At 42.0% G+C, this 18,223-nt stretch overlaps 1 protein-coding gene across 6 annotated transcripts in view; it reads left to right on the forward strand.

Moving 5' to 3' along the window:
• The first annotated feature begins 11 nt into the window (after nt 1-11).
• CEP70 (centrosomal protein 70) overlaps nt 12-18,223 on the forward strand; it is a 65,007-nt gene continuing 46,795 nt past the window's right edge. For 4 of the 6 annotated variants that reach the window (XM_045200067.3, XM_045200068.3, XM_045200070.1 and 1 more), the window contains exon 1: nt 11,191-11,292. In XM_045200067.3, the coding sequence (XP_045056002.2) occupies nt 11,251-11,292 (42 nt within the window). In that variant the 5' untranslated portion in view covers nt 11,191-11,250. Of the gene's footprint in view, nt 150-7,673; nt 7,879-8,934; nt 9,056-11,190; nt 11,293-18,223 lie in introns of those variants that run through there. The other 2 variants (XM_024566157.4, XM_045200069.3) reach the window with 2 other exon arrangements.

Here is an 18,223-nt window from a genome sequence, read left to right on the forward strand (position 1 = left end):
GGGGGCGCCCAGCGCAGGCCTCCCGCCGCCTCGCCGCACCGCAGCCCAGCCCCGCCCGCCGCCCCGCGGACGGCTTTTCGCTCGCTGCAGAGGCCCTTCCAGAGAAACACAGCCCCGCGCTGCGTCCAGTCACCGTGCCAACAGTGTTGGTAAGAACCAGCGGTGGCAGGCGCTGGGCTGGACTCTGGGGATGATAACCTGGTGGGGCAAAAACGGACCCTGTGCCTGCGCTGAAATCAACGGGAAGGTCATTCTGATTGTGGCATTTTCTTCTTGAAACCTCTTTATGGGTTCTGATTACTTCTTTAGAGATGCAAACCCCTTATGGGAGGCGTAAGGCCCGTGTATGTTGTAGTTCTTGCCTACCTGGCTTCTTTAGAAACGCAGATGATGCAAGCTCCTTCTCCCTTCTGGGCCTCTCCAGTGCTCCTGGCCTCTTCCCTTAGGTAATGTCCATTTTGTTGTTGAGATTCCAGGGGTATTCAACCTTTTGGTGTCTCTGGGCCACACTGGAAGAAGAGTTGTCTTGGGCCACAGTTAAATACATTGCGACACGTAATCACAAATAAAATAAAATAAAATAAAAATCTCACACTGTTTTAAGTCAATTTACAGTTTTGTGTTGGGCCGCATTCAGAGCCGTCCTGTGCTGCATGCAGCCCACAGGCTGTGGTTGGACACCCCTGGATCATTTCTTAGGGAAAACTATTCTGGCCCCTATGACTTGCAGCACCTGTAATTCTTCGTCCCTTTCAAGGTGTGCAGGGGGCTTTTTGTGTGTAATTTTTGCTGGATGTGTATCTGTTTTTAAAAAATATTTTACTAGAGGGGAAGGAAGGGAGACAGGGAGAGAAACATTGATCCGTTGCCTCTCTTAAGCTCCCCGAGAGGGGATGGAACTGCAACCCCCAACCCAGGCACTTGCGCCCACCAAGAATCAAACCAGTGACCTTTCGCTCTGTGGGAGGACGCCCAACCAACTGAGCCACACAGGGTCAGGGCCTGAACGTATCTTAGTAGACAGAGATCTGTGAAGACAGGGACCATGGTTGCTTAGCTGTCACTTTTTATCTCCCACCTTTGCATAGTGTAAGCTCACACAGAGTAGGCTCTGATAAACATTTGTGAAATGACCACATGAAGATCCGGCCTGGGTAATGTTTTAGGTGGCCTTGGGTTTCACTTTAAGGAGGGGACAAAGTCACCTGCAGAGAAGGAAGGTTGTTGAGTGGGCCATCTGAGGACAGCAGTGAGTGCTCCCTGTGGAGACTGGGCCCAGCAACAAAGCAGAGACATGCAAAGTGTTCTGGAGGAGTTCTGAGGGCCCAGGAGATTTGGGGGCAGAGAGGCATCCAGACCTCTTACGTAATTTCTTCTTGCAGCTTGATATCAATGTAAAGGACTGTCTCACCATTGGGGTTATAGGGTGGATTTGTTTCTACATTCTAGGCCAGTATGTGAGTGAAGGGGGAGTTGGGAGGCAATAGGGAATAATCTGTTGATTAGATTATATAGTCTACAAACTAGTAATAACTGAATTCATTTTTTTTTTTTAAAGAGAGAAACACACACACACAGATGTGAGAGAGACACATTGATTGGTTGCCTCCTGTATGCTCCCAGAGCTGGGATCGTAAGTGCCTGGACCTGGGATTTAGCTCCCAGACTGGGGTTTGAACCCACACCCTAGGTATGTGCCCTGACTGGGAATTGAACTGGCAGCCTTTAGGTTGCAGGATGACGCTCCCATCAACTGAACCACATTAACCAGGGCAATAACTGAATTCTTAAGCAAATTACATTACAGGAATTCTGCTTAGTGAGTGCTGGTTTCTTGTTTGCTTCTCCGTACTGAAAGCCCCCTGAGACAAAGACTTTTCATATTTGTATTTTCTTCTGCACCAGTATCTTGAACAGGGAGTTTAAAATAAGTGATTGTTGGAAGAATGAATTAAAAGGGAAAAGATAAAAGGCTCCAGAGTGGTGAAATTTCCAGAGCTGGGACAAGGCTAGGTGAAGACATCTTAATCCTTTTTCCCTGGTCCTTAGTTCTTCTTAGAAACAATCCTGAGTTGTTGGGTTAGGACCAGGAAATCCTAGTTAGGGAGTAGATCAAAGATGTGTTAATGAAGGATCATATTTTCTTATAAAACTTCAGGAATTGGGCTATCTTTAACAAAACCAATGGGGTAATTTATTGAATGCTTTCTATGTGCCTTTATATCATTGCCTATAGTTCTTTTTTCTTTTTTTCCCCTTTTTTTAAAGATTTCATTGATTTATTTTTAGAGAGAGGGGAAGGGAAGGAGAAAGAGAGGGAGAGAAACATCAACGTGTGGTTGCCTCTCTCATGCCCCCTACTGGGGGCCTGGCCTGCAACCCAGGCATGTGCCCTGCCTGGGAATCAAACCAGCAACCCTTTAGTTCACAGGCCCATGCTCAATCCACTGAGCTGGGAGAGAAACATTGATGGCACACCAGCCAAGGCTCATTGCCTATAGTTCTTACAACAGTCACTGATTATATTTACACCAAATTACAGAGATACTCAAAGCCCTTCAGGAGTTGTAGGGCCAGTATATGGGGCCAGGCCTGTGTAATTTGAAAAGTTCACATTAACAGGGCCTTATTAGAAAAGTGTTCATTAAGATTGAAGAAAAATGTGAGCCCTGTCTCTGAGGCCTAGAAAGCTCCCCTGCCCCGGGACACCAGGGCAAGCTCATAAGATACACCTGGGTCTGCACCCAGAATCAAGAAGGCAGTTTGTGATTTCGTAGGTGACTTGTTTTGTGCCACTATTTTCTCTTTGGGTATAGTGTCTGGGATACCTGGGATTAAGGAACATACCAGTTTGGGCTGCATTTTGCACCTACTCATTCCCTGGGCCCAGGACTCTGGAGGCAGGAATAGTACGTTGTTACCAGACAGGATTGTTATGGAAAGAAAGAAAGCTGAACAAAACATTGTGAAAGGTATTGAAATTGAGTACAAAACATATTCATTCTTTCAGACTGATCCTGCCTTTGACTTTACTCTCACTCTCAGATTGTTTCCTTGTTTCCCAGGAAGTATCTAGATGCCACTCTTTCTTCTTAAATGGCCTCTCACCAATTTGCCCATAGATATCAGTGATTTATTTTAAAAGAGAAGCTAAAAATTCTTTCATTCACAATAGTCCATGTTTTTATTGAGCCTCCTTTTGAAAAGGGAATTGTTAATGGTTTGACTGATTTTCTGAACTTACTTTTTGAACAGCATGAATAGAGATCAAAATAAAAGGAAAAGTTACATAGTCTGATACCTACAGATTTAAAATTTTCATGTGCCTCTCCAGCGTTGTTCCAGTGTGACTACTGGCTCTGTGTTCAAGGAAGAGGCGCCAGTGCCTTAGGCAAGAGCCCAGGGCCCAGGATTCTGGCCTTAGAGGATTGTGTGTCAGAACCGGTGGCAGTGACTACAGTCTCGAACTGCTGGCCAGGCTGTCCCTCAGCTCAGGGAGGCTGTGGCACAAGTGCAGAAAGTGGAGAAGCAGCAAACCAAGGTGATTTTGTAGAACTTTCCGGACAGACCTCCTATATTTGTGTCCAGGAAAAGTCCAGCCATTATAACAAGAATGGCTTGCACGACTTCACTGTACTAGTCTGTGGGGGCGGTAGACACCACTGAGTGATTATGTGTACTGTGTGGCTGTCACATTCAGAATGACTGAGCCAGCCCTGGCTGGTGTGGCTCAATGGATTGAGTGCTGACCTGCAAACCAAAAGGTTGCTGGTTCAGTTCCCAGTCAGGGCACCTACCTGGGTTGCTGGCCAGCTCCCTAGTTGGGGACGTGTGAGAAGCAACTGATTGATGTATCTCTCACACATCAGATGTTTCTCTTCCTCTCTCTCTCCCTCCTTTCCCCTCTCTCTAAAAAGAAATAAATGAAATCTTCAAAATGACTGAGTAGAGCAAAAATCTGCATCAAATTTTGCATTAAGTTTGAACATCCCCCCGTGGAAACTATTCGGATGATTCAGAAGGCCACAGCTATGGGCAAGTGGTGATTGGCAGCTTCATCATGACAACGTGCTCACTCATGCATCACGACTAGCGTGATTTTTGACAAAACATCAAATCCCCCAGGTGACTCAGCTCCCCTACATCCCAGATTTGGTGCCCTGTGACTTCTGGCTTTTCCCAAAACTAAAATCACCTTTGAATGGGAAGAGATTCCAGACCATCGATGATGAGATTAAGGAAAATACGATAGGGCACATGATGGTGATTGGGAGAACTATGTGAGGTCCCAATGTGCCTACTTTGAAGGGGACAGAGGTGTCATCATCCTGTATACAGTGTTTCTTGTATTTTTTATCTTCTTCAATAAAATGCCTCTTTTTCATTGCACATGGCTGGATACTTTCTGGACAGACCTCATGTATGTAAATGTTCTTGGGCATGATAGAGTCCTGCTTTTAAAAATTATTTAAGTGGTACCATGAATGGCAGCTGGGAGTTTGTGTGAATGTAAGACAGGATCGTAGGGATCTCATCCTTTCGACCTCACTTCACCGTCATCACTACATTTACTCAGTGTTTATTGACCGCTACACGGCTGGCACTGTGACAGGGAATATAACAGTGAGCCGCACTGCTGGTTTTTCCTCACTCATAAGGTTTACATGCTAGTGGAGGGGACAGTCACAAAAAAACGAGCACACAGATTATGGTTAGTCGCCTCCAAGATGGCTCCCAACGACCCCTGCTTCCTGGTATCCACACCCTGTGCAGTCCCTCCCACATTTTCCCAGGGTTGGTCTTGTGATCAGGAGCAACAGGCTCTAAAAAAAGACTTCATCTTCTGTAGCTGCTCACACATTCTCTTAGACCACCCCCTCTGTGGGAAATGCCATGTTGTGGGACAGCCAGGCAGCCCGTGAAGAGGCCCACCTGGCAAGGAATGAACTGGGACCTGCCAACAACCACATGTATGGATCTGGGAGTAAATCCTTCTGCCCCTGCTGAGCCTTGTGGTGACTGTGGCTCTGGTCCATAGGTTGTCTGCAACCTCATGAAAGATTCTGTCAGACCATCCAGCTAAGCCACTCCGGGATTTCTGACTCACAGAAACTTTGAGATAGTAAATGTTGGTGTTAAGCTGCTGTGGTTAGGGATAATTTGTTGTTATACATCAATAGATAACTAACACAGAGACAGATGAAATAGTTGCAAATGAAAATAAGTGCATACACCAGCTTATGCTAGAGCAGATGCCCATGATAAATGGCATGGGCAAGTGGTTAATGAAATAGGCTTTGGAGCCAGAATTTTAACTTCAGATCCTGGCTCTGAAGTCTTTTTTTCCCCTCTTCTATTTCCTAATTTCATAATTCATAACATAATTTGTAAAGATAATAACAGTATTTACATTATAGTCGTTGTGAAGAGTCAACAATTAGAAGATGAAAATGTGCTTAGCCCAGAGCCTGGCACATTTTAAGAGCTCAAATAATATAACATTGTTATTCTGTATAGACTTTTGAGTATCTGTTATTAACATATTTGCCTGAGCTTTTTGCTTATTGTCCTCCATAGTAGAAAATGGCTATTGATGGTGAATGCCACCTGTACAGATCTAATTCAGATTTAACAATGAAATTTAACACTGCACTGAGCACCTACTGTGTGCTAGGGACTATTCTGGATGCTGGAAAAAGTAAGATGTGATCCATTTCCCCAGGAGTTTGAATTCTTGTGGGGGAAACAAAAACAAATGTATTAATGTAATAAAGGATTTGAAAAGACTTGTGAATCAGAGAAGCTCCAATAATTCATCACCAAATGCCATTCATATGTAATGTATTCCTAGTGGTGGGAAGAAACCTCACAGTTCAATACCCATGAGAAAATTTGAGAAGCAGTCTAGCAGTTTAGAAAGGAAAAGGTCTGTTTTAATTGCTAACGAAGGCTACAATTTATACTGGGAAGTCAAACCACAGAGGAAAGCAGTAAGCTGAAAAGAAGGCAGGCTTTGGGTCTCAGCTTAAATGTCACTTCCTCAGAGAGGCCTCCACCATGCACTCCCATTCTCTTCCTTCACACACTTACCATAATTACATACTTCTTTGTGTTTGTTTCATATTTCTCTTCCCAACTAGACTGTAAGATCCCCAAAGGCAGGAACCACATCTGGTTTACTCACAACTGTAACCCCAGCATCTAGTTCAATGCCTAATACATAACCTGATTAATAAATTTTTTATGAATGGCTGAATGTTAAATAAGTGTTTAGAACCATTAGAATCCTGGTGGGTGAGTGAGGCCCATAGAAAACTCTCGAGACCAATGCATCAGGATGCCAGGATTTTTCCTTCTCCAGCAAAGCGAGGTGCTGGACAGGCTGTACCTTGGTGGTCCGTAAGAAGGGAGTTTCTTCTTTCTTTAAGATTTTATTTATTTATTTTTAGAGAGAGGGGAAGGGAAGGAGAAAGAGAGAGAAATATCAATGTGTGGATGCCTCTCATGTGGCCCCCACTGGGGACCTGGCCTGCAACCCAGGGATGTGCCCTGACTGGGAATTGAACCGGCAACCCTTTGATTTGCAGCCCACACTCAATCCACTAAGCTACGCCAGCCAGGGTCAGAAGGGAGTTTCTTTGGAGGCCAGTGCCACAGAGCTTCCTCCTCTCCACTTGCTACACACGAAGTCCAGGAGTGATGATGGGGAGACTTCTTGTGCTTCAAAGACTGTGGATGCTGGTGATCTATTCATCTAGCATCCATTGTCCTCTCCCTGCGCTCAGGACTCCAGTTTTACTTGTCATCAAGTCTCCACCTTCCAACCCACGTGATTCCAGGAGCACCCACCCCACTGCCAATTCCAATCATGGTAACCCTTTTTCCTTTCTGGAGCCCAGTTTAGCAGTTTAGGATGAAAAGGTCTGTTTTAATTGCTAACGAAGGCTATAATTTATACTGGGAAGTCAAACCACAGAGGAAAGTAAGTAAGCTGTAAGCTGAAAAGAAGGCAGGCTTTGTGTCTCAGCTTAAATGTCACTTCCTCAGAGAGGCCTCCACCACGCACTCCCATTCTCTTCCTTCATAGCACTTACCATAATTACATACTTCTTTGTATTTGTTTCATATTTCTCTTCCCAACTAGACTGTAAGATCCCCAAAGGCAGGAACCACATCTGTTTGCATGGGGGCCAGACACAGCTGCTTGGTATAAGGATGAGTGTGGGTCTGAAAGTATTGTACCCAAATTGCTGTGACTCCGAGACCTTCTTGTGAGAGACACTGTGGCTGGTGTCTCATCTGGACAAGCCTGTTGGCCCTTGCGGGACCTGCAGGGCTACAGACCTGCATCATTTAGCCAGTTGGAAAATACAGGTTGTCAACAGCGACACCCTGTGGCTATAAGATGGAATGACAGTGGTAGGCAGGTTAGAGGCCTGGCCTTCTCCCTTTTTATGTGTGTGGAAATTGGATTTTCCCTTAGGAATTTTTGGATCACTTAACCCCCTACCAGTCTTTTAAAAAATGGTGGGCATGGACCCTATTTGTATATCCTCAGCTTACTAAACTGAGGAGTAGAGAATTGAGCCGATTTTCTTTTGTGGAAAAAAAAGTAAAGCAGCAATCCTGTTTGTACACTGTGGAGCTGGTTTTTGTTTTTGTTTGTTTTACAGCTTTCACCGACATATCAGGATACAAGAAAATTGGGCTGGCAGACACCCAAACACCTTTCCATTTAATACCCATTTTGAAGACTTGTCTATTGCTTCCTATCACCTTCTGGATGAAGTCCCAGCTCCTTAGTATACCTCCTAAGGCTTTCCTCCTCAGCCTCTACAGTGATGAAGCACATTCGTCAGCTTCCAAAGGAAGCCCTCAGTAAGTTCCATTATATTTGCAAAGGCTGTGGGACTTATGTTTCATGGGAAGGCAGATATGAACTGTCTGGAAGGGACCCAGGTTTAACTACAAAAAAAAATTGGCTTTGTTGAGCACTTGTAAACTAGGCATTATAATAATGTGCTTTTGAATTATTACTTCATTCACACATGAAGTTTTCTCTACCTTTCTTCCCTGCATTGCTGAGGAGCTCTTTTCACCATTCAGAATCTCTCTTAAGTATTCCTCCATGTTTACAGTTCTTGAGCATGGCTGCACATCAGAATCTCCGGGTTCCACCCTGGAGATTCTGACTTAATTGGTCTGAGGCCTAAGTAGCAAGGGTTTTCAAAGCTCCTTGGGTAATTCTAATGTGTAGCCAGGGTTGAGACCCACTGGTCTAGGAAGACTGCGGTGACTGACTTAAGTAAGCCTCCTTCGCTTTCCCTTCTGCGCCCTTCACATCCTTCTCTGATGATATTACACGATCTTAATTTCAGAGTGTATACCCATTCTTCCTAACTAGACTGAGCTGCTCCTGTCAGCCACCTCTGCATCTCTGATATATAGGTCCTGACACTTTGTGAAGAGTTGACAAATGCTAAATAGAAGGGTAAAATGTCATAAACAAACACATTTGGGGTCCTCCAAATGCCAGGCGGTGCAATGCTCAGCCAGGTCTGGAACAGAGAGAACAGCTTATGGGTTCCGCAGCAAGAGCTCGCAGTTAAGGAGGGTGTTTGTGTCTGGAAGGTAGTCTGTGGTGTCCACGTAGTCCGGGCCTCACTTTCACGGACGGACTCCCTCGGTTATCTTAAGTCATCCCGGCAAATTGAGCTCAGGTAGGTGGTAAAACACCTGCGAAATAAGACTTTGTTGCAAGTGCAGTAGAAGTGCGCAGGCGCAGAAGGCATCGCGAGCACAGCACACTCGCAACTCTATTAATGTAAGCCCCGCCCCCAGCAGCGGAGCCAATGAGGAGGTGCTGGGAGGTCCCAGCCTGCCGCGGCGGCCGGAGAAAATCGCTCCCGGCTTTCCCGAGGCGGAGCAGAGCCGATGTAGTCGGGTTCGATTGGTCGGCCTCCCACCCCGCCATAACGGTTGCAGAGGCGGGGCCCATGGCAGCTGAGCCGGCCCTGCTGGGCGAGCTGCTGGTGGCACATCTTGGCGGAGTTAGGTGAGTGTCGCGTTGGGGTTCATGTGAACCCCCAGAATTGGCTTCACATGGGCCTTGCGAGTGGTCACACTGACCCTTGTCGCAGCCTCCAGAGAAGAGCTGCCTTGGACTGGTTCGCGCCAGTTAAAATCACAGTTTTAGGATTGGGTACCAAGTAAACCTGGTTTGAGTCTTGGCTCCCTGCCCTTTGTGATGCTTGGCTGCTCATGTAGCCTCTCGGCGCCTCATTTTCTTCTTTTATAGAACACAGCTGGCAATTCTTGCCTAGCATGGTGGTTGCGGAGGTTAAATGGGGCAGTAAGTGTAAATCTTGGAGCAGCGATTTTCAACCTTTTTGATTTCATGGCACACATAAACTAATCATTAAAATTCTGTGGTACTCAAAAAAAGACATAATTTTGGTTCATTCACACTGATGGCTATTGTTGTGTTGGCTGTTGTCATCTTTAAATTTGACAACCTAAGAGCAAAGAGGTCAGTGACCCCGACTAAATAATCAGGTATTGCATTTTTAAAAAATTCTCAATAAGAAGGGGGGGCGATGGAAACAAGGGAAGGAAGTGGGGAGGGCTGGGATGGGGGGGAAGGCAGAAAACTGTACTTGAACAACAATGAAAAAAATGTTAAAAAAATTCTTGTGGCACACCTGTTGAAATCGCTCTTAATGCCTGGGCAGATGGATTCTATAAGTTGTAGGTAATTGGGAGTGTGTGAAGGTTGCTTGGCTAGGGAAGACTGGGAGCAAAAGGGGCGCTTTATGCGAATGGGTAGGTGAGTATCCCTTTCTCTGGTTTATTATTCTCATTCCTGTTTCGGGGCTCCTCTGACTTTATGCGGAGTCTAATTTGATTCTGTTAAAATCAGTGTGGAAACGCGCGAGGCTAAGAGACCAACCAGAAAGGGTTTCTACTACCAGTTTATTTTTTTAACTATTCCAATATTAAACACTGTGCACGTATTACCCATTTGTTAGTGGTGATGGTGTTTTACTTTCGGTTTGCCAAGTGGACCGGGGCTTCCCCAGCCCCACCTTGGGGAAGAGGGGGCCCACTAGGGTTTTGCCTCAGCTTTTGCTTCAAAGGCGGAGAGGTGTGTTCTGGCCCTTTATGTAACCTCTCCTGGGGCAGAATGGTTTGGTTGAGATGATATCCAATCCTAACTCCATTTTCTTGTTAGTGCTAGATTCAGTTCTTTTTTAGGAACATTAAACAGCATGTTGGCCTTTGTCTGGAATAGAGCTTTTGCCCCTAATAGTCAGTAGAGACTTTGAAAACAATGCATATTCCATTTATTGCAGTAAAGTGAACCATATGCTTTCAGAAAGGTAATTATGGATTTTAATATGATTCACTTGAGAAAGAATAGGTAACTCACCTTGGTTTATTGCCAGCCCCTCTCCCCCATGGTGAAAAAATAATTACATTTAACATATGGTGCATGTTACAGGGGCTTTAAACCTGGACCAAAGGGCCCTTGGGAAACCTGGACAGTGCCAGAAAATACAGCTGTGTTTGCTTTTTTGCACTTGGCTTTCTATGCCATGTACAAACCAACTCCTACCCTGCAACCCCTTAGTCTTACTTAAGGTGAGGCATCAAAAAATATAAATAAATAAATAGACTCATTAAAACTACAGCTTCTGCCTTGGCAAGCCTTTGATCTCTTTCAGTGAAGTTCCAGCTGTGTCCCGTGAGCCTGAGCCTGGAAGGCTGCAAACAATTGATACATTAATTTCAGAGTTTGGACCTCTAAAAAGGAGGGCTTGGTTACTGGGGGAATTGAGATAGTTTTTCTTCCTGCCTTTGCCTTTTGTGTTCAGTGGTATCTCTCTGAGCGTGCTGCTTTTTAGTACCTTGCAGATGAGAATATTCTACCTGTCAGAATAGGCCAGATGTCAGAATTGATGATTGATAGATTTGGACTCCCAGCAGGGACAGGAAAGTTAAGAAGGGGAAAGAAGAGAAGGGAGAAGGCCTGCGGTGTTGAGCATCAGAGTCCATTAGCAGTTACTTCAGTTCAGCTTCAGTTCATTGGTTACCAGTACTGTGGATGCCTGCTCTGGCAATCACACAAGACCATGCTTACTAGGAGGCTGGACATTTAAAGATTTTTGGCCTGTTTCTTTGAAACCTAGATGAAGATCCAGTTTCAGACATAAGATTCACTGGGTGATCATTTCATTGAGATCAACTTGAATGACCAGGTTAAAAGTGCAAGAGGAATGTGCTGTGACTGAGGTATGCCTAATGTGACAGATTACTCTGTGGATGTTGGGAGACCATGGAAAGAACCTATTGTTTATTGATTACTGTGCTAGGTATAATACATATATTTCCTCTGGACCTCCTGATAATCCTGTCAGGAGTATCAGGTGGATACTTTAAATTCAGTGAAGGAAATTGAAGCCCAAAGAGTTTGAGTAACAAAGATAACACAGCTGATCACCAACTCTGATCGCCACCTCCGTCCTGCTGTGTGCCAGGCACTGTTCTGTTTCCTTTCTACAGACATTCCTTATTTTACTGTGCTTAACTTCCCTGCGCAACTCACTGAAGACTCAGATGATGGTTAGTATTTGTAGTACTAAAATATTAAAGTCCTTTAGAATACCCACAGACACACACAGTCCTTCCTTTTCCCTCTACCCAGTCTGGGGTACCATATCTCAGGAAAAGAAGTAGAAGTCCGTGATTCAGGCTCCTGGCACCATCAGCTGTGTTGCCGCCACAGGGACCCCACTCTGCCAAAGCTGCCTGATCCTCTCTCCCTTTTCCACCAAAGCCGCATGGTCCTCTCTTGGGTATGGCTGCCGTGCCTGGGTTTAAATCCCAGCGCCAATCTTCCTCTGCAGCCCCATTTCCGACTCCTCCTACAGTTAGTTACACCTGCCAGCATTCCTGTATTCTTCCAGCTTTATATTGGGCTGCGATAGTAAGTCTGGGCTGGTGTGGCCCCATGGCATGGAGCCAATCTTCTCCAAGCTCTCACGCAGGTGCTGTAACCAGGGGGAGTTGCTTCCCAGTTACATCTCGGTGGAAGTCACTCCCATCTCCCTGGCTCAGAGCTTGGCCACAGCTATTTAACATATCTATGAAACCAGTTAAAGGTTATAGATATGTTAAATGACCGTGCCAGGGGTTAGCTGCACAGCTGTTGCTGTACAAAACACCTCTGAATGGCCCTGCTCCATGTGTCCCATCCCCCCCCCCGCTCAGACTGGTGGGGGTGAGGACATCCTATGTATATTTCTCTAATATTTCCTGGACACCTTGAGTTCTGGACTCCATTACAAATCCCTATTTGGGGCCCCCTCTTGGCTGTACCCTGTTACATCCTGAGTCCTTTTTCTTTATGGGTGGATCCCTTCACTCTCCCCCCCACCTCCCCCACGTTAGCTGTCAGCCTGCTCTCTGTCTATGAAGCTGTTTCTATTTTGCTTGTTCAGTTTGTTCATTGGATTCCACATGTGAGTGAAATCATATGGTACTTGTCTTTCTCTGTCTGGCTTATTTCACTCACCGTAATGTTCTCCAAAAAATATTTTTAAAATTTTAATTTGTAGGTTTTTTCTTTTCCTTTCTTTTTCTCATAATTAATCTGATGAAGAACCTTGGTCATTTGTCCTCTGTGTCTTGCAGTCTGGGTTTTGCTGATTGTATGTATAATCATGTACAATTCACATGTTTCTCTGCCTTGGGTAATTCCTGCATGTTGGTAGCTGGATTCCAGACTGTATAAAGCTTAAGAGTCAGTCCCCTTGGCAATTCTCTTAGGTGGTGGTTGATGAGACTGTAGGAGGCACATAATGTGTATTATTTTTCTCTTATTGATCTCAGCAGCTGGTGCTACCTAATGCCTATATCTATTCACTGAAGGTTGCAGAATAGCGGTATTGTAATTCTATCGTGTCCTGTTCAGTTCCTAGTTGGAATACTAGTCGCTTAGCTAATCATTTGGATAGGCAGCAGTATACATAATTCCTTTCAGAAAGGCAGAATTTATACTTGATTCCTACCATTTATTGGTTCCTTCCTTTTTTTTACAGTTTAAATTTTATTAAATTTACATTTAATGTAAATATTATTGGCAATATCAGACATTCATAGAGTTGAATTTTCCTATTTGAATGCATATATGTTGAAAATATTCACTGATCCTTCCCCTAAGCCAACAAATATTTTTGGTTTATTGTATTTTTGTTTAAGAAAACATTTATACATAAACAAGAAATTATGTACATTTATATTTGATTTTTAATATACATACATACCTTTGAGATAATTCATAACCAGTTGATGAAGAGTATCATCATTTATTTCTTTCTTTTATATTTTTCATAGTTTATTTTTACATCTACATATTTTCACTTGTCTATCCAGTACATTGTACGTTACCAGGATTCATTTACCAGCTCCCAGTTGATGAATATCTAGTCTCCTTCCAGTGTTTGTGTTCTTATGAATAATATTGCAGTAATTAATCTTGTATGTTGACTCCTTATATTCAGAAGACAACTTAAAAACTTTAATGTCAGTATCAAGTCATGGATTTAAACATGTTTTTTGGGTTTCAGTGCATTGCGATTATCATCACTGTTGAAACTTACCGTACTTACCGTACTTGGCCGTGCACAGTGTGCTCCCGCGTATGCTGCACACCCACGGTTTTGGCCCAAACTTTCAGGAAAAGAATCTTTTGTTTTAATTTTTTAATTCAATTATTTATTTATTTATATTTAGAAACAACTAATTATCGTATTCCAGGGTATTATTTTGCATACAGGTATCATGAGTACTTTCTAGTTACACCTTTTTTTAATAGTGTTTCCAGTTTTTTTAAGTGTTTATAATGTTCTTTTTAAGATTTTATTTTAATTTATTTACTTTTAGAGAGAGGGGAAAGGAGGGAGAAAGAGAGGGAAAGAAACATCAGTGTGCAAAACACTTCTTGCATGCCCCCAACTAAGAATCTGGCCCACAACCCAGGCATGTGCCCCAAGTGGGAATCGAACCCACAACCCTTCAGTGCATGGGATGATGCTCCAAGCAACTGAGCCACACTGGCCAGGCTATTAGTTCTTTAGGTATATTTAATGCTCACCACTAGTGTTTAGTGTTATGTTGATGTCTTTCTAGGCATTTTGATTACCTGATGCTCATTTTTTTATTAGGTTCCTCAAGAAAATATTCCTTTAGTTCCTTCATGTTGATAAAAGTTTGTGCCCTTTGTACTTGACAGTCAGTTTTGATGATATAAAATCTTTAGCTCATACTTCTTTTCCATGTGTTTCTTAAATATATTACTCCTATTCTGGTATAAAGCATTGGTATCAAAGTCAGAAGATCATCTAATTTTTTCTTACCCTTATAAGTCATGTTTCTTTTTTCTTTTTTGTTAGAGTCCAGTAATTTTATCAGAATGTGTCTTGGTGTCGGTTGTCCTAGGTCAGTATTGAGAAGTACTTGATAGGTTCTTTCCGTATGCAGTCTCACGTCTTTTTTTTAATTTCAGGAAATCTTTATTTTTAAAACAGCTTTATTGAGATATATGTGATACGTAATAAGTTGCCCATATTTAAAGAGTATTATTTGATAAGTTCTAACATACATATTCACCCGTGAAACCATCACCACAATCAAGATTGTTTGTTTGGTGTTGCGTTGTGTGAGTTCTTTGTATATTTTGAATATTAACCCCTCGTTGGAGTTGTTGTTTGCAGATATCTTCTCCCATTTGGTTGGTTGCCGTTTTGTTTTGTGGGCAGTTTCTTTTGTTGAACAGAAGCTTTTTAGTTTGATATACTCATAGTTCCAGTCATTCATTTTTGCCTTTACTTTCCTTGCTTTGGGGTCAAATTCATATGTTCTCTATGACCCAGGCCCATAAGTTTAGTGCCTGTGTTTTCTTCTGTGTACTTTATTGTTTCAGATCTTACATTTAGGTCTGTGATCCATTTTGAATTAATTTTGTCCAAGGGAACAAACTATAATCTAGTTTCATTCTTTTGCATGTGGGTTTCTGATTCTCCCAGCACCTTTTATTGAAGAGGTTTTTTATCCTCCATTGTGTGTTTTTAGCTCCTTTGAAAAAAAAACTATTTGCCCATATACATGGGGGTTTCTTTCTGGGCTCTCAGTGCTGTTCCACTGGCCTGTGTGTCTGTTCTCCTGCCATTACCATGCTGTGTTGATTATCGTAGCTCTGTAGTATAATTTGAAATCAGGTAGTGTGATACCTCCAGCTTCGTTCTTTATAAATAGAGTACATTTTAAAGTGGGTATTTGAGTTGCCTATATTGTTAAAATTGTTGTTGTTATTAATATCTTACTATGCCTAATTTATAAATTTAGCTTTATCATAGGTACGTATTTATAGGAAACAACAATAGATATAGGGTTCATTAATACCCACTGGCATCCACTGGGGGTCTTGGAATGTATCCTCAGCAGATAAGGGGGACTACTATAGTTTTCATTGTATCAGTTTTTCACCTCTTCAGTTAAGTTTATTCCTATTTAATTATGCTGTTGTAAATGGAACTGTTTTCTTAATTTACCTTTTAGATTGTTTATTGTTAGTGTATAGAAATGTAATTGATATTTGTGCTTTGACTTTGTATCTTGGTACTTTACTAAATTGGTGCTAACAGTGTGTATGCATGTGTGTGTGATCTTTCTGGTTTTCTGCACGTCAGGTATATCTGCAATCAGATAATTTTTGTTCTTTCCCATTTGGATGCCTTTTATTTCTCTTCCTTGCTTAATTGCTTTGGCTAGAACTTTGGCTAGAACAGAAATGGTAAATGTGGACATCCTTGCCTTGTTCCTGATCTTAGAGGAAAAACCGTCAGCCTTTCATGACTAAGTATGATGTCCGCTGCTTTTCATATATGACTTTTATTATGTTGAGGTGGTTTCCTTCTCTATTCCTAGTTTGTTGAGTGTTTTTATTATGAAAGGGTATTGGATTTTGTCAACTGCTTTTTCTTCATCAGTTGAGATGATCATGTGTTTTTTTCCCTTTCATTCCATTATTTTAGTGTATTGCATTGATCATTTTTCATACATTGAACTATTCTTACATTCCAGGAGTAACTCCTACTAAATCATGATCCTTTCAGTATGCTGCTTAATTTGGTTTTACTAGTATTTTGTTGGAGATTTTTGCATCAATTTTCATAAGGAATATTGGTCATTAATTTTCTTATTGTCTTTCTTTCTTATGACAAACGCTGGCCTCCAAAAATAAGTTATGAAGTGTTTCCATCTCTTTAGTTTTTTGGAAAAGTTTGAGAAGGATTGGTGTTAGTTCTTCTTGAAATGTTTGGTAGAATTCCTCAGTGAAGCCACCAGATCCGAGGCTTTTCCTAATTGAAGAGTTTCGATGACTACTAATTCAGTCTCCTTTCTAGATATAGAAAGGGTTTTCTATTTCTTTGTGATTTAATCTTGGTAGGTTTTTTGGGTTTCTAGGAATCTGTTCATTTCATCTTGGTCATCTAATTTATTGGCATACAGTTTGTTCGCAGCATTCTCTTTGCCCCTCCTACCAGTCTTGATGTGGTTTCTTCTTTAATTCCCTAGTTGTAGGACTTCTATTCATCTAGATTTAAGCAGTTCTGAATGATGGTTGTTTTGTAGTTTAGCTGTAGTTTTGATGTGGGAGGAGGCCAGTACTGCATTTACTTGTGCCATCATCTTGACCAGAAGTCTGTGATGTATTATTTTTAAATGTATTGTTGTATTTGATTTGCTAGTATTTTGTTTAAGATTTTTGCATCATATTCATCAGAGATACTGGCCTGTAGTTTTTTTGTGTTATCCTTGCCAGGTTTTTGTATCAGGATTATGTTGGCCTCATAAAAGTATTGGGAAGTATTGCCTCTTCTTCAGTTTTTTGGAAGAGTTTGAGAAGGATAGGTATCAGATCTTTGGATGTTTGGTAGAATTCACTAGTGAAACCTTTTGGTCCTAGAGTTTTACTTCTGAGGTTTTTGATGGTTGTTTCAATTTCCTCACTGTTGATCAGTCTATTTAGATTTTCCAGTTCTTTGTGATTCAGTCTGGGAAGGTTATACATTTAGGAACTTAACCATTTCTTCCAGGTTACTGAATTTGGTAGCATATAGTCTTTTAGTCTTGTATACTCCTTTGTATTTCTGTGATGTCTGTGATAACTTCCCATCCTTCATTTCTAATTTTGTTTGAGCCTTTTCTCTTTTTTCCTTAGTGAGTCTAGCCATAGGTTTGTCGATTTTATTAATCTTTTCAAAATATCAGTTCTTTTGCATTAATTTGTACAGTTTTTTTTGTTCTCTATTTCATTTAATTCTGCTCTGATTTTTATTATTTCCTTCCTTCTTCTGACTTTGAGATGCTTTTTTCCTTTTTCTAATTCTTTAAGATGTAATATTGTATTAGATGTAATATTGTACTGTAATATTGTACTTGTAATTTTTCTTGTTTTTTGAGATTGGCTTGTAATGATAAAAATTTCCCTCTTACTACTGCTTTTGCTGCATCCCCAAAGCTTTGGTATGTAGTATTGTCCTTCTCATTTAGTTCTCACCTTTTAGTTCTTCTTTGACCCAGTCATTTTTCTAGTAGCATGTTCTTTAATCTCCACATGGTTTTTTTGGGGGGGGGGGTTGCTTCCTTTTTGCAGTTGCTTTCTGATTTCAAAGCATTGTGGTCAGAGAATATTCTTGGTATGGTTTCAGTCTTCTTAAATTTGTTGAGGCTAGTTTTGTGTCCTAACATATGGTCTGTCCTTGAGACAGGAAAGATTAACTGGACGGATTAGAGAAGGATGCACGAGAGAAGGGTGCATGATCTGTGTTCTGGGACGAAAGGCTCTTTAAATGTCAATTATGTCCACGTGGTCTAATGTGTCGTTCTTCATTGATTTCCTTTTTGGATGACCTGTCTGCAGCTATCAATAGGGTATTTAGGTCCCGTAGTATGATGGTGTTTTGCCAGTTTCTCCCATGAGTTCTTTTAGTAGTTGTTTTATATATTTTGGTGCTCCCTGATTGGGTGCATATTTATTGAGAGTTGTTATGTCATCTTTTTTCCCCTTGTAAACATTTTGCTTTATTATAAAGAGAAGCTGAACAGGGCCAGAATTGTCCTCAAAAGGTCTTTGCTCAGAATCCACCAGGCTGCAACC

Source organism: Desmodus rotundus, chromosome 8 (genome assembly GCF_022682495.2).
Source record: "Desmodus rotundus isolate HL8 chromosome 8, HLdesRot8A.1, whole genome shotgun sequence".
Lineage (NCBI taxonomy): Eukaryota > Metazoa > Chordata > Mammalia > Chiroptera > Phyllostomidae > Desmodus > Desmodus rotundus.